This window comes from Podarcis liolepis, assembly GCF_965112155.1.
Source record: "Podarcis liolepis genome assembly, chromosome: 8".
NCBI classification, from domain to species: domain Eukaryota; kingdom Metazoa; phylum Chordata; class Lepidosauria; order Squamata; family Lacertidae; genus Podarcis; species Podarcis liolepis.
In genome coordinates, this window is record NC_139560.1 from 15,950,119 (window position 1) to 15,965,279 (window position 15,161).

The following is a 15,161-nucleotide window of genomic DNA, read 5'->3' on the forward strand; positions in this document are numbered from 1 at the left end:
ACTTTTGGATGCCTTTTTCTGCAATAGTTCTGGGAGTACTGAGTATTCAGCCCCAGTATCAATCATAAAGTCTATTAAATGGCTTCCTAATTGAATCGTGACCGTGGGCTCCTGGAAGCCTAACTTTATGGAGTCCGGTCTTTCCTAGTCTTGGGTAAAATCCTCCTCTGCCAGTCCAATGACATTGTCCCTACTCCGTCCTTGTCCAGGTCTCTGATATCTTCCATTTCGGATCATTCCCCGTCCCCGTCCCTGGTTTCTTGGGCCGGAGCCTGGGCCTGGGCCTGGGCCTGGGCGTACTTCTTCCAACCTCAGGGGTTCAGGACACTCCCGCTTCCAATGACCCTCCTTCTTGCAATTTGCACATTGATTCCTTCCCAGTGGTGGATTCCTTCCCCGCCCTCTTCCTCCATTTAAGGGGCGGTAGTCTTGCTTCACTGCTGTGGCTAGCATTACCATCTTTTCCTTCTGCCACTTCTTCTTCTCTTGTTTCTCAGCCTCATCCCTATTCCGATAAACTCGGCGTGCAATGGCCATAATTTGGCTCATCAGCATCCCTTCCCATCCTTCTGATTTCTGAATTTTCTTACGAATGTCAGAAGCGCACTGGGCCACAAATGTAGCAGTAATCATTCTGCTGTTTTCAGGGGCTTCAGGGTCAAAAGGAGTCCATATACGATAGGCTTCTTGCAGCCTCTCTAAAAAGTCTCCTGGACTCTCATTTGGTTTCTGTTCTACTTCTGAGACTTTAGACATATTAGTGGGCTTCTGGCATGCCCTGCGGATACCTTGCACAAGCGTCTGGCGGTAGGTGGTAAGTCTGGCCAGGTGAATTACATTGTTTGGATCCCAATTAGGATCTTCCAAGGGAAAGTTGTCTTGGAGATGACGGTCAATATTAAAAATATTTCCCACTCTGGCCTGCTCACGCAAATATATCTGTGCCTTTTCAATTATGTCTCTCCTTTCCTCAGTGGTGAACAGAGTATTCAGGAGCTGGCGGCAATCTGTCCAAGTAGGACTATGAGTATTTATTATTGAAGTCACCAAGTCCATCATAGCCTGAGGTTTTTCTGCGAAAGATGGGGTGTGTGTTTTCCAATTCATCAGATCTGTAGTCGTGAATGGAATATATTGCAGGGTCGAAGTTCGAGGTGGCCTTGGTCCAGGTAGCCCGTTAACCAGCACAGGCTCCTCAAGTGCATCAAATACTCTTCTGAGAGGGGCTACTACGTGATCTTTCTCTTCGCTTTGCTCTAGGGGCCTTAAATCATAGGGGATGGTATTTGTCCCAAGGCGTTCTTTTAGCAGCTTTATACGCCTGGCTGTATTGCTTGCTGACCGATTAAGGTCTCCCTGTAACTTCTGTAATAATTCTCTAGGACTTGGATGTACAGGAGTTTGGGGTAGGCAATCAGTTGTTTCACTAAAAGAGACTGTAGATGGAGTTCTACTGGGACTCACAGATGGAATAACCACTTCTGCTTGGGCTTTATTATAGGCCTCCAATGCCTCCTGAAGATATTTATCATAATCTATCAAGGAATCAAGTTCTGTGACTCCAGCCCCATTATTCATTCCACTTTCTTGCCTTGGGGTTACAACTGGTGGAGGGTTTGGATTAGGCTCCCTTCGATGTGGAGCATAAGGTGGAGGTGGAAGCAGCTCTTCCTCTGGTCCCTCAAAAATGGGTTTGAGTTTATTTGGCAAAATTCCTTTCCTGGCTTCGGCTTTTACAGCCAATAATTTGCATCGTTGGACTTTGCATTCCCTTATCCATGGAGGATTTTTATTTAATGTGCTCAGCCAGGAATCTATATATGAAAATTGTTCTGGGCACCCTCCAATTTCTTTGGCGATGTTAGACCAAAGTTTGCTTACTAAATTTATATCAAAAGTTCCCTGAGATGGCCATCCAGTATTTTGCTTTGGCCACTCTAATTCACATAACGTTCTCAGGCGCTCTGGCGTCATTTTGACTCCATACGCCCCTGAGAAGGCTTTCTTAAAATTATTTAACATACATTCAAGAGGTGTATTTTCCCCTTTTGAACCCCCAACTCCCATTGTATGGCCCTGTGAAGTATCCACTCAGTCACTCACACACACGCTTCGTGGGGTTTCTTGCCCAGATGGAGTCGCCTCACTGGGAACCGAAGTACTACCCACTCCACACTCAGGTCAGCTACAGATTGCTCTGTACTTTCTCACACATACAATGCGCTGGATACTTCACCACACACTACCTCCCAACTTCCCTTTTCCCCCACCAGATCACCATCTGATATATCCAACCACCTAGCGTACTCAGTTCCCACTTACTGAGACGCAGAAGTTTGATCAAGACTTCTCTTCCTCCCAATTAATTGGAGGGCCAAAAATCCCTTTGTGCACTTACCCCTGGTTGGTTCCGTTTCCCCCCGGTCCGTCGCCGCCAGTGAGCAGGGTATCAGACAGACGAGACTTCTGCGTTCCCCCTGGAAAAATTTACCAGTGCGCGCTTGGGTAAGCAGTTTAGAGATCCTCTCTCTTGTACCCTGCTCAGTAGAGCGAAGGGGCTGCGTTCCAGCAGACCACTTATCCGAGTCACAGGGCACCATAAAATGTAGCACCCTGCTTGTGGTTAACGCTTAGCTGGAATGAAATATTCAACGCAGCAATAGAGAATTTAAAATAATTATTTATTTGTCAGACAAATAAATGAGAGGCACAGTGGTATATGGTTACCAAGCTCTGGCCTGGCCCCTGCCATTATGGCCAGCCCTTATATTCCCTTAATCCAGCCCCCTTTGCTCCTCCTGTGGCTGCCTCTGTCCAATCAGCCTAGTTGGATTTCCTATTGGCTGATTGCTAGAACCAATCACAAAAAGATACACCCATATCCTTCTGTCCTTATATGGAAGACAAACAGCTATATATTGTTACATCTATAAATGACAAATAAGTAGTAATATATCTTACATGTGTCTCAACAAGGAATCTTAATTACCAGCTCACCTCTTGCCCTCCCTGCCCTATTGCCTTCTAAAACAAATGGTTAATCTTAAATTTTTATCTTAAACATATGTCAAGGATCTTGAGTTTCACATCAACATTGAAAGATATCCTTCATTTGAAGGTTTCTAAACAAATGTCTGGCAGCTAATATATCAGGACAGCATTTGATGGCGTCTTCTTGTCTGGCAAGAGGCTGGACTGGTGGCTGACTTAATTTCAAGATAAATACAACTCTTCTAGCATTTGTTAAATCCTTTGCATAATTACATTTAAGCCAACATATTTAATACACAACACAGATAGCCTCTTAAAAGGAATAAGGCCTTTTTAAAGTAGAGAGAGAAAGAAAGAAAAGGACTCAGTTTAAAACAGTTTCAAAAGAAGGCTCTTCAGTTCACATCCCCCCCCTTTAGCAAGCTGCTTTTCCCATTATCTGTTTAAGGAAGAAACAGCTTTAAAAAGACTTCCCAGCTAGATGCTTTAAAAAGACTTCCCAGCTAGATGTTTTTTCTCCCATTTACCTCTGGCCTTAGAAAATACAGCTCAAGGTTTTAAGAGAGGCCCATGGTATCATTTTACTATTTGCCCATTCCTAATTATATTTATCTCTGCCTTTGTTATCTTCTGTAACATGTAGGGTCAATGTCCTGCTTTTAGTCTGTAATTTCAGCTTTTATGACTTTGAGAATTGTTTTCTGCTATCAATCAAAAAGGGGGCCCCTTGTCTTAGGAGAATGGCCAAGGTTTTCTCTGCCTGGCATTGAAACATTTGAAAATCTACTTTTGAAAATCTAAGCCCTCTTTAATATACAAGTCCTGATCAAACATTAATAAAATGCAGGCTTATGCCTGATGCCTCAATGCCTGAAAAAGTGTGGGGGTCTTTGGGGGGGGAGGGGGAACCATGGCGTGAAATTGCAGCAACCAAAATGGCTGCCACGCTCTCACAACGAAAAACAGGAAGATGGCATCCCAGATTTTGTGTGGCCTTTTATTTGACACACAAAAGCCAGCTGGCAGAAAACACACGGTCTAGGAGCTTTAGGAGGAGGCATTTCAAAGACACAATGCTCCTTGCTTAGGAAAAACTAGTTACATAGTTCTGGCAGCTGACTGCAGCTGGTGTTTGATGCTTTCTCACACCACGTTCCTCTTTCTAGCTGAGTCTCAGCCATGGAGATACTCTGTGTTCCTCAAACAGTGAGCCAGGACCCACCGCAGGTGAGCCTTGAGCTGCTTCCAGATGAGCTTCAGTGCCACCACTGACTCAGTGTCTTCTGATGAATGTCAGTACCAGCAGCTCCTTATATGCTGTGCAGAGGTGCCTGGGAGACAGATGCTCAAGGAGGGAGGTTGGAAAGGAAGTTCTCCCTCCATGGAGGGGAAAGGGCCAAAGGAGAAGTGGAAGGAAATCAGAAAGTGAAATAAAAGTTAATATTTAATCACCAAGCAAACAGGGTAGGGAAAGGAGAGAGAAATAAAGAGAGGCAAACTCTTATAGTAAGAAATTGGACCGAGGAGGAGGGGTGAAATTGGCCATTTGGAGGGTGGGAATAAGGTACAATTTGAGTACGAAAGGGGAATGGGAGAAGAAATGACAGGAGATGGGTAAAATACTTCAAGGGATAGCAAGAGAAAATATATATTTCAAAGTCTTCTCCACTTAGAATACCTGGCTCAGCAAATTCTGCCTAAAACGGGGCAGCTGAGTCACAATACCTTCGGAACAAATTTGAGGAAAGTTGAGCCATGGAACTCCTTGCTGTGAGGAAAACATGACGGCAAAGAATTTAGCACCTTTCCAAAGTTGTTTAGATAGCAGTAGAAAGTGATGTTTGTTTATTGCCTTGACATCTGATGGGAGGGCGTTCCACAAGGCGGGCGCCACTACTGAGAAGGCCCTCTGCCTGGTTCCCTGAAACCTCACTTCTTGCAGTCAGAAGACCCTCAGAGCTGGACCTCAGTGTTCGGGCTGAACGATGGAGGTGGAGATGGTCCTTCAGGTATACAGAACTGAGGCCATTTAGGGCTTTAAAGGTCAGCACCAACACTTTGAATTGTGCTCGGAAATGAACTGGAAGCCAAATTAGCTCTTTCAGGACCGGTGTTATATGGTCCCGGCGGCCACTCCCAATCACCAGTCTAGCTGCCGCATTCTGTATTAATTGTAGTTTCCGGGTCACCTTCAAAGGTAGCCCCACGTAGAGCGCATTGCAGTAGTCCAAGCGGGAGATAACTAGAGCATGCACCACTCTGGCAAGACAGTCTGCGGGCAGGTAGGGTCTCAGCCTGCGTACCAGATGGAGCTGGTAGACAGCCGCCCTGGACACAGAATTGACCTGTGCCTCCATGGACAGCTGTGAGTCCAAAATGACTCCCAGGCTGCGCATCTAGTCCTTCAGGGGCACAGTTACTCCATTCAGGACCAGGGAGTCCTCCACACCTGACCACATGAGAACGAGATGGGGCAAAACCCCATGCTGTATGAGGATGGGAAGAAATGAGCAGGATATTCAGGGAGCAGTGAAATTCACATATGCACGCACTCATTCTTATGTCAGACAGACAGACAGACACACACAGACACACAGGGAGAGAGAGAGAAACTTAATGCCAGCCATTTTACAAGACCTTCATTAGAACAAACTTGACCCCGTGTTGCTTGCCAGCAAAATTCAATTCAATTTAAGGTGAAGTATAAATCTAGTTGTAAGAAAACCTGTTGTAAACGAGGGCTGGTTGCATGTCAATTTGGATTATAAATGCTACGTGGAATGTGGTTTTTCAACATATGGAAGAGGAGATTCTTGCCGTTAACTATTCTGATTGGGTAGTGGATTGCTTGCAATTAAGGAACAGTTTTCTAATAGCCACCCTTTCCTTGAAAATGATTTGTTAACCTCAGTCAAGAATTTTATCGATTACTTGCAAATGCCTGGGGTTTTTTTAATTATTGGGAGGTCCACAGGCATGTGGCTATGCTTGTTGAGCCAAGTGCTTTTAAAATGCAACGGTAACACTATCACCTCGTTCCTTAAAGAATTTCACTCTTACCCTACAGATGGAGACCGCTGATAAAACAGCACCACACAACCCCATTTGAATATATTTCTCCATCACAATATCTAAAGCTATCAGTCTGGCAGAGATCAAACAACAGGCGAACTGTGAAGAAGCTTCCCACCCCCTTGAAAGCCTTCCAAATGAGCCCAAACAAGTTGGCAAAATGGCAGTCGCTGGTTCCATGTGAACTTGTGTAAATAACAACACTTTAAAATATGATAAAGAGGAAATGCTCCACCAAAAACAACAAGGTAACAAAACAGTTGAACGAAATTCCTATGTGCTAATTAAAATGCACAGATGAAAAGTTAGAAACAATCGCTCAAATTTAAATGGAAAGACCACAATGGGATCACCTGTGACCAGGTGAGCTGTGAGCCTCCTCAGTCCGACAAACAGGTGATCACTGTAGATGGGAAAAACTCAAAGCCTCTTCTCTCCCTTTTTATGGTTCTTTTTTGTTGTTGTTGTTGTTAAACCAGACTTGGCCTTGACCCTTCAGATAGAAAACTCCTTCAAATAAAGGAGTTTATGAAGCACTTTGACACTCAAAATATGCTAATTCGGCATGTTTGCATTTATTTCTATTGCTGACTATGCACACTATGATCTGTTTTTAAATACTTTGGGGTGGACTTTACTTCCAAACAATTCTCTACGGGGTTGGAATGTTAGTGGTGTCCTGTTGAAGGGTATAGAATGACTCCAGAATCCTGATGCAGACAGTTTGTTGACTTCAGTATAAAAATCTCCACTGATTATTGATACGCTTGAGTGGCTAGTTTTTGACACTTCCTCTCTTCTTCCCATGTTCCTCTTTCCAAAGATGCACAGTTTCCATAACAAAGCAAAACAAGATTTAACAAGATCTTTGGATACAGGCATACTGGGCGAGGTGGTCAAGAGAATACCTGTGGCACTGCTGCGGCTTTTTCAAATGTAGAATCATTTTAAAGCTTTTAAATTTGTTTTTTAAAGCCTTTCTATGGACTGTTGCAAACTCGCCTGGAACGCCTGGACCCCGTTTCTCAGAGAGGGGCAAGAAAGAGAAGGTGGCAGAGAAGATGCCTGTGTGGCTGCAGATAATGGAATAGCTCTCCACCCCAAAAATGGGGAGGGGAAAGAGGGATGGTGGGGGGGAGAGAGAGGAGGAGAAGAAATGGGATGGAAGGAAGAGAATAGCCGTGTTGCTGCTATTGCCACAAAGAGGAGTCTATGGCACAATCTCTTGTGCCAGCCTTGAATATCAGAAATAAACAGTTAGCAAAAGATTAACCGTTCCAGAGAATTAAAACAAAAGAGAGGTGTATTTACTACTGTTCAATGACTGGGAGTCAGAAATCCTTGCCTTTCAATCAGCCAGAAGTTTACTAGTAGAAACTATTCTACCTTGTGGCCACTGACGCCCAAGGCAAATTGTACACCTGTTCTGCCCTACCCAATTCCATTGCTTATTCCACCATGCCACTCATATTAAAAATGCAGCACTGGTTAAAACACTTTTAACCACTTATAGACACCAGTCCACCTGCCTCACTACAGCATGTCAACAAGCTGTCCTTGAATCTTTTTTGTAAAATTCAACGTATGCGCCACAGAGTTTTGAAATAAATTTAGGGATGGACGGATCAGACTATTTCAGGCCCAGATCAGTTTCTTATAGATTTTTCATAAATCCACTTCATCCTGTTGTCACAGTATTTTGCAACCACACATTAAACAAGAAAGCACAGTTCATATTAAAATCTGCAACGATCAAATTCCTCAGCCATCCCCAAGCATATTTCCTTGCAATGGATGCAAAATTTAGTAGTGTTACAAAGTTCTTCCCACAACGGTTTCTTTATGATAATCCCTAGAAGCTGTTAATTTAGCTTACAAAGTTTATACCTTCATTTAATAGATATGCTACTTTTTCTTACGTGGTTATTCATCTTTTTTTTTTATTGCCAGGAAAATGGCAGGCAAGTGTCAAAGACACCTATCGGCTTTTGCCCTTGGTAACACAATTCCTTCCCTTTGCCATTTTGTGAACTTTTGTTTCTTCTTCTGCCGACTCCTATAAATATTCAGAGCTTTTGATTCCCTCCCCAACAAAGGCTATTTCTGGTCCCCTGCCATTCTGTGGAGCTTTTGCTCTTTAGATGTGCATGTTATGTGTATGTATTTATTTTTAGGCTGTGTCCTTCCCCATCCTCTCCTCCGTACTGTAGCACATACCTCTTCCTTCGGAAAATGAAAGGCAACAAATGGATTTCTCTCCATCTATTATCTGTACAGGCTACTGGCAAAGGGCCCGTATTTACGCAAGTATTTTCTAAAAGGATATGCACTGAGGTTGGAGAAGGTGGACGCCAAAAACCTCTCTGTCATGATACTAGAGCTGGGGTCCATCCAACAAAACTGAATGTTGAAACTTAATTCAGGGCAGACAAAACAAAGTACTTCTTCATATAATACTTAAACTATGGAACAGTATACCTGAAGGAGCGTCTCCATTCCCAACGTTCTACCTGGACACTGAGGTCCAGTGCTGAGGTCCTTCTGGCAGTTCCCTCACTGCGAGAAGCCAAGTTACAGGGAACCAGGCAGAGGGCCTTCTTGGTAGTGGCACCCACCCTGTGGAACGCCCTCCCACCAGATGTCAAAGAGAAGAACAACTACCAGACTTTTAGAAGACACACTGTTTAGGGAAGCTTTTAATGTTTAACAGACCACTGTATTTTAATACTCTGTTGGAAGCCGCTCAGAGTGGCTGGGGAAACCCAGCCAGAAGGACGAGGTAAAAATAATAAATTCTATTCTATTCTATTCTATTCACTGGTGCAAGAGGTAGCGATGGCCGGCCACCAACCAAGATGGCTTTAAGATGAATTTGGCAAATTCGTGGAGGATAATAGCTTCTGACCATGGTGGCCAAGAACGAGTTCCAGTATACCTCTTCTTTGAACACCCAGTTTCTGGGGAGTTCAAGTGGGAAGAGTGTTGCTGCACTCCTGTCCTGCTTGCAAACTTTCTGTAGGCATCTGATTGGCCACTGAGAGATTAGGATGCTGGACTATATGGGCTTTGGTCTGATCCAGGAGGGCTCTCCTAAGGAGATTTACATTGCTAAGAGAGAAAGGATCAGTATTTAATTGCTTAAAGAGAAGTGAAGTTTTTTTAAAAAAGATATGGAAAGGCCCCAAACCGCACATTATTATACAGATAAGGGGAGTCTGGATATGTCCTTTCCCCCTAATTCATAGAAACACACAATCATTTCCCCTCGAACCACATGTTAGAAAGTTGTATTATAATGACTTCTGCACCTGCAGAATCCACCACCACCACCGTTACACGCTAGTTCTTAAAAATAGGGAAGGAAATGGGTGGGGGAAAACATCGTCATTCTGCTTAAGATGTGATCCTTCTTCCTTGGAAGTAAAACCTACTGAGATCAACAGAATTTACTTTTCAGGAAACGTGTTCAGGATTGGGTTTAAGGGAGCAATCTTCCAAAATTAAATGTACTGCTGTGGTATTGGCACTTTCCCATTCATTCTTTGGGGGAATTAATTAATTTGGGACCGCATGAAAGACGAATAGAGTTTCCATAATGAGTTTAATGCCCAAGAGATGCTAAGAGCTGCATTCTGATTACTCGCTTTCCTGTCTTATCTTATGACCTGGACTTTATGCAGCCTGAAGGGAGCTCAGCATGATTAACAGGTTTGGTCTGATATAAGCAGCTGCCCATGCTAAACACTCATGGCATAAAAGGAATGCAGTCACTATCTTTCCTTTCTTACTCTTCCTCCTCCTCCTCCCTTTGCCTTTTTAAATTCGTTGGCTGACCTGCTGTCAAATAACCCATGCAGCAATAATTCACTGAACTGAACTGAAAATTGCACAAAATTTCAGTAGATTAGATACTGCAGGACGCGGCAAGACATTTCTCTACCCTGAAAAGTTTTGCCTATGGTGATTCATGCCGTTGAAGAATGCACATATGAAACTGAGAGTGTTCATGAGAGTGTTCATTTTCTCTGTAAACCTTATAAAAAGACATAAGCGACAAGACAGGACAGTGGTACCTCGGGTTACATACGCTTCCGGTTACAGACGCTTCAGGTTACAGACTCCGCTAACCCTGAAATAGTACCTCGGGTTAAGAACATTGCTTCAGGATGAGAACAGAAATTGTGCTCCGGCAGCGCGGCAGCAGCAGGAGGCCCCGTTAGCTAAAGTGGTGCTTCAAGTTAAGAACAGTTTCAGGTTAAGAATGGACCTCCGGAACGAATTAAGTACTTAACCTGAGGTACCACTGTATTCTCAAAGGTGCAGGTTTATCTTCTTCTTCTGTTTTCCAATTTCAATGCCGCCTCAGGGCCGGCCCACCCATGAGGCCAAGGGAGGTGACCGCCTCAGGTGGCAGGGTCCCCAGGGCCAGCATATCCTGATGTCAATCTTTCCTCACCCCCTGTTCCTGATGTACAGTGGTACCTCGGGTTAAGTACTTAATTCATTCCAGAGGTCCGTTCTTAACCTGAAAGTGTTCTTAATCTGAAGCACCATGTTAGCTAATGGGGCCTCCTGCTGCCACCGCACCGCTGGAGCACGATTTCTGAAGCAAAGTTCTTAACCCGAGGTACTATTTCTGGGTTAGTGGAAATAAAAAAATTCCTTCCTGTAGCACCTTAAAGACCAACTAAGTTAGTTCTTGGTATAAGCTTTCGTGTGCATGCACACTTCTTCAGATACACTTCTTCAGTGTGCATGCACACGAAAGCTTATACCAAGAACTAACTTAGTTGGTCTTTAAGGTGCTACAGGAAGGAATTTTTTTATTTTGACTATGGCAGACCAACACGGCTACCCATCTGTAACTGGGTTAGTGGAGTCTGTAACCTGAAGCGTATGTAACCACTGTCATCCACCCTGTCTTCCCTGATGGGAAGGGGAGGGCACCTTGGGGGCTGAAAAGTCTTGGGCCAGCCCTGTCCAGTGCATCTGAGGTTAGGGAGTACAGGGCAGTGGCACATGCAACTCTCCCTGAAACCCACTGCAGCCCCCTCACATTGCCCCCTCACATAGGCCCCCCAAGTAGTGGTTCCTCCCACCTGTCCCCATCAGCAAAAAGATCTCCCACTCCCCAGTTCACTTTCACGACATTTTTGCAAAGGGAAAAGTCCAGGTCTCCTACCGTAACTGCTCCCCGGTTAGCAGGACCTCCGCCATGTGCTCCAGCTCGGTCGCTCTCTGCTGCATGGTGCCCAGGCTGCTTTCTTCCATCTCGCCACTAACCTGGCCAGGTGCGCACAAGAGCCAGAAGGTTAAGAGGGAGCAGATTTGGATTCCTTCCTCAGCCTCTCCAGTGCTCCAAGCTGAAGCTTTGCAATCTAACCTCCCAAACACCAGTTTGCTCAGTTGGTTAGGGCGTGGTGCTGATAACGTCAAGGCCGTGGGTTTGATCCCCACATGGGCCACCTTGATATACCTGCATTGCAGGGGGTTGGGCTAAATGTCCCTGGGGTCCCTTTCAACTCTGAGAAACCTCAACATCACCCTGAGTCCCCCTCCAGCAGCCCAATTCTGTGCCTAACCCCTCCCCTCCGTCCCTCACGGTGGCATCTTCCACTCTGAGCTTTGCGCTCTCCAGAGACCATTTCTGCCCCGCTTCAATTAAAACTTCTGTCGCCCTTTGGCTCGCTGCAGCTCTGTTTCACCTCCCGCCCTTGAGCTCTTTCGCAACTGGCAACGCGCAAACGCGTTTTATTCCTGGCTTTCACAAGTTTCCCTTTTCTCCTCGCGCGCTCCTCTCTTCTTTTGCAGGAACCGAGCGAGGAGCTGCCTCGCTCCGATCCGTCCTGCAAGCCTTGCATTCAAGCGCTCTTGGGCAGATTCCTCCCACCCCCCTTCTCCCCCCTTCATTTCACGTTGCAATAATTTTGCATGCGGCAGTTTGGGAATGTTAGCTGCGGACGGGTCGAAGGGAACGCAGCCTTTCTCCCTTCCCCTCTAATCCTGCCGCAGGGAGAAATATAACAGCAGATTCTCTGTCTCCGGAGAATTGCATTCTTGCATCAGTCACGGGAGGAAAAGCCACCGGAGGCTTTCCAAGCTCAAACAGAAACTACCACCACCCACCCCGGGCTTTCCACTCACCTGGGCTGGGGGAAAGTCGTGCGTTCCTTCCGCAGGCGATCAAAAAGATCCCCCCGCTGGCTTTCTTGTTGTGGTGTGTGACAGGCAGCTGGCGAGGCAGACACGTGGTTGCAGCAGAGGCGATCCAGCCGAGGCACCAGCGACCCCCTCCGTCCGGCACTGGCTGGGGACAGGCGCTGCTTGCGCAAAGCATGCGCTCAATGTCAGCTGTGGCGCAGAATGATCCAGTTCAGGGCAAGGGCGGCGGCGGGGGGGCTGGGAAGGCTTAAAAGGGGAGGTGGAGAGAGGGAGGGAGGGCTCCCCTCTTCATTTACCACCAGCGACCTTTCACAAGATTGCAGAGCGGGCTAGCGAAATGGAGAGGCGGCGCTTCTTTCTGCGCGCCTGCCTTTCTGCCGAACAGGGGAAGCAACTCCAGCTGCTTGGGTCCCCCCCTCCCCTCCCCCCCTCGACTTAACTGAGTTCTTCCTGTTCTTCTTCCTTCCACAACAGCTGGGGGGGGGGAGGAGGAGGAGGAGAGAAAATGGGTCAAAGGGGGATCGCGGTCGATTAAGAAGCTGCGCTGCGTTTCTTCTTCCTAAGAATAAGTAACAGAAAGGCAATCGGGGCTCCGCCAGCCAGCCAAGTGCGGTGGTGCAGAATGGGAGATCATGAGCTGGCAAGGTCCAGGCCATAGCTGTCAACCTTCCCTTTTTTTGCGGGAAATTCCCTTATTCCAGCGCCGTTTCCCGCTGCTATCCCGGATTGTTAGATATCCCGTAGACTGTCCCCGGGACAGGTGAGGCTGCTGATCCCTTATTTTCGAGGCTGCTGATCCCTTATTTTCAAATCTGAAAGTTGACAGCTATGGTCCACGTTCAGTTCTCCCTGGGTGATCGTGGGCCATACACTTACCTCGCAGGGCTGTTGTGGAGCAAAAGGGGGAGGACATTTCTCTGATGAAAATAGGGAGGTGTTATTCCACAATAATTTTATTATTTGTACCCTGCCCATCTGACTGGGTTGCCCCAGCCACTCTGGGCAGCTTCTAACATATATAAAAACATTAAACATTAAAAAAGACCCCCTGAAGGGCTGCCTTCAGATGTATAGTTATTTATCTCTTTGGCTAGGAGTCACATATCCTCCAAAATTTCTCCAGTGAAAATAGGGACATCTGATGGAAAAGCAGGACATTCCAGGATCAAATCAGAAACTGGGATGGCTTCTGTAAATCTGGGACTGTCCTTGGAAAATAGGGACACTTGGAGGGTCTGGGAAGAGGAACACTGCCAGAGTAAACCCTGAAGAGGGCAGTCAAAATCTTGGGGGGGGGGGCTCACAAATTATCTTCTAATACATTTTTATAATTTTCTTTCAAGATCAAATCAATATTACTTTGGTCAGTTGTTGTGGGGCCCCATAGGCCAATGCCTACTTTGCCTATTTGGTAAAGCAAGACCTTCATGCTGTGAGCGCCTCCTTCATAAGCTCGGGTTGTTTATATATGCAGATAAACCATATACAGTGGTACCTCGCAAGACGAATGCCTCGCAAGACAAAAAACTCGCTAGACGAAAGGTTTTTCCGTTTTCGATTTGCCTCGCAAGACGAATTTCCCTATGGGCTTGCTTCGCAAGACGAAAACGTCTCGCGACTTTTTTTTCTTTGTCTAAAAACAAAGACATGTTTTGTTTATAAAGTTAATTTATTTTCCCTTAAATTTTTGAACTGCTCTTTACAGTATGTGTGACTTTAAAGAGCAGTTAATAAACTGTTGTTGTACCAAATTTGGCTTTGTTTGGACTTTTTTTGACCATAGGAACGCATTAATTGATTTTCAATGCATTCCTATGGGATTTCGTGATTCGCAAGACGAAAAATTCGCTAGACGACAAAAATTGCGGAACGAATTAATTTCGTCTTGCGGGGCACCACTGTATCATGAAATATATATACCCCTCATTCCAAGGAAATAGAGGGCTGGGCAAACATCTGGAATTTTGCACTGCTTAGAGACTGGGGTGTGCACATCAGTAATATATACAGCAGGCATGTCCAACCAGTAGATCACGATCTACCAGTAGATCCCTGGTAGATCACAGGATCATCCCAAAAAAAGTTCAACAACTCTGCTCAATCCTCCCCCCAAAAAGCTCAGAAACCCTTGGCAGAGTCAGTGTGGTGTAGTGGTTAAGAGCGGTGGACTCGTAACTAGGTGAACCGGGTTCGTGTCTCCGCTCCTCCACATGCAGCTGCTGGGTGACCTTGGGCTAGTCACACTTCTCTGAAGTCTCTCAGCCTCACTCACCTCAGAGTGTTTGTTGTGGGCGAGGAATGGAAAGGAGATTGTTAGCCGCTTTGAGACTCCTTAGGGTAGTGATAAAGCGGGATATCAAATCCAAACTCTTCTTGGCAACCCTCCCCTTCCACTCATCCACCCCACGCATGCTCCTCCTCCCTCCAATGACAATGGGTAAATCACTACCAGTTTTTTTTTTATACTGGGAGTAGATCAGTCCCTTGGACATGCCTGATATACAGTATATAAACTTTTGAACTGACCTCTGCTCTGAACACTCCTGCCCTCTAATTCCAGATGTGTACCAGAGGTGTCCTGTGATTACATGGTCTGCTTCACTGCATAAAAGGTAAGGGGACCCCTGACCATTAGGTCCAGTCGCGGATGACTCTGGGGTTGCGGTGCTCATCTCGCTTTATTGGCTGAGGGAGCCTGCGAACAGCTTCCGGGTCATGTGGCCAGCATGACTAAGCCGCTTCTGGCAAACCAGAGCAGTGCACGGAAAAGCCATTTACCTTCCCACCGGAGCGGTACCTATTTATCTACTTGCACTTTCACGTGCTTTCGAACTGTTAGGTTGGCAGGAGCAGGGACCAAGCAATGGGAGCTCACCCCTTAGCGGGGATTTGAACCGCTAACCTTCTGATCGGCAAGTCCTAGGCTCTGTGGTTTA

The 15,161-nt window shown here is 45.9% G+C and overlaps 1 protein-coding gene across 3 annotated transcripts in view; it reads right to left on the bottom strand.

Annotated features, from left to right (window-relative positions):
* The window catches only part of DEPTOR (DEP domain containing MTOR interacting protein), a 73,162-nt gene extending 60,096 nt beyond the window's left edge, over positions 1 to 13,066 (bottom strand). The window contains exons 1-2 of one of the 3 annotated variants that reach the window (XM_083516896.1): positions 12,208 to 13,066; positions 11,246 to 11,346 (exon numbers count right to left, since the gene is read on the bottom strand). In XM_083516896.1, the coding sequence (XP_083373022.1) occupies positions 11,246 to 11,334 (89 nt within the window). In that variant the 5' untranslated portion in view covers positions 11,335 to 11,346; positions 12,208 to 13,066. Of the gene's footprint in view, positions 1 to 11,245; positions 12,079 to 12,207 lie in introns of those variants that run through there. The other 2 variants (XM_083516898.1, XM_083516897.1) reach the window with 2 other exon arrangements.
* Positions 13,067 to 15,161: the final 2,095 nt, after the last annotated feature.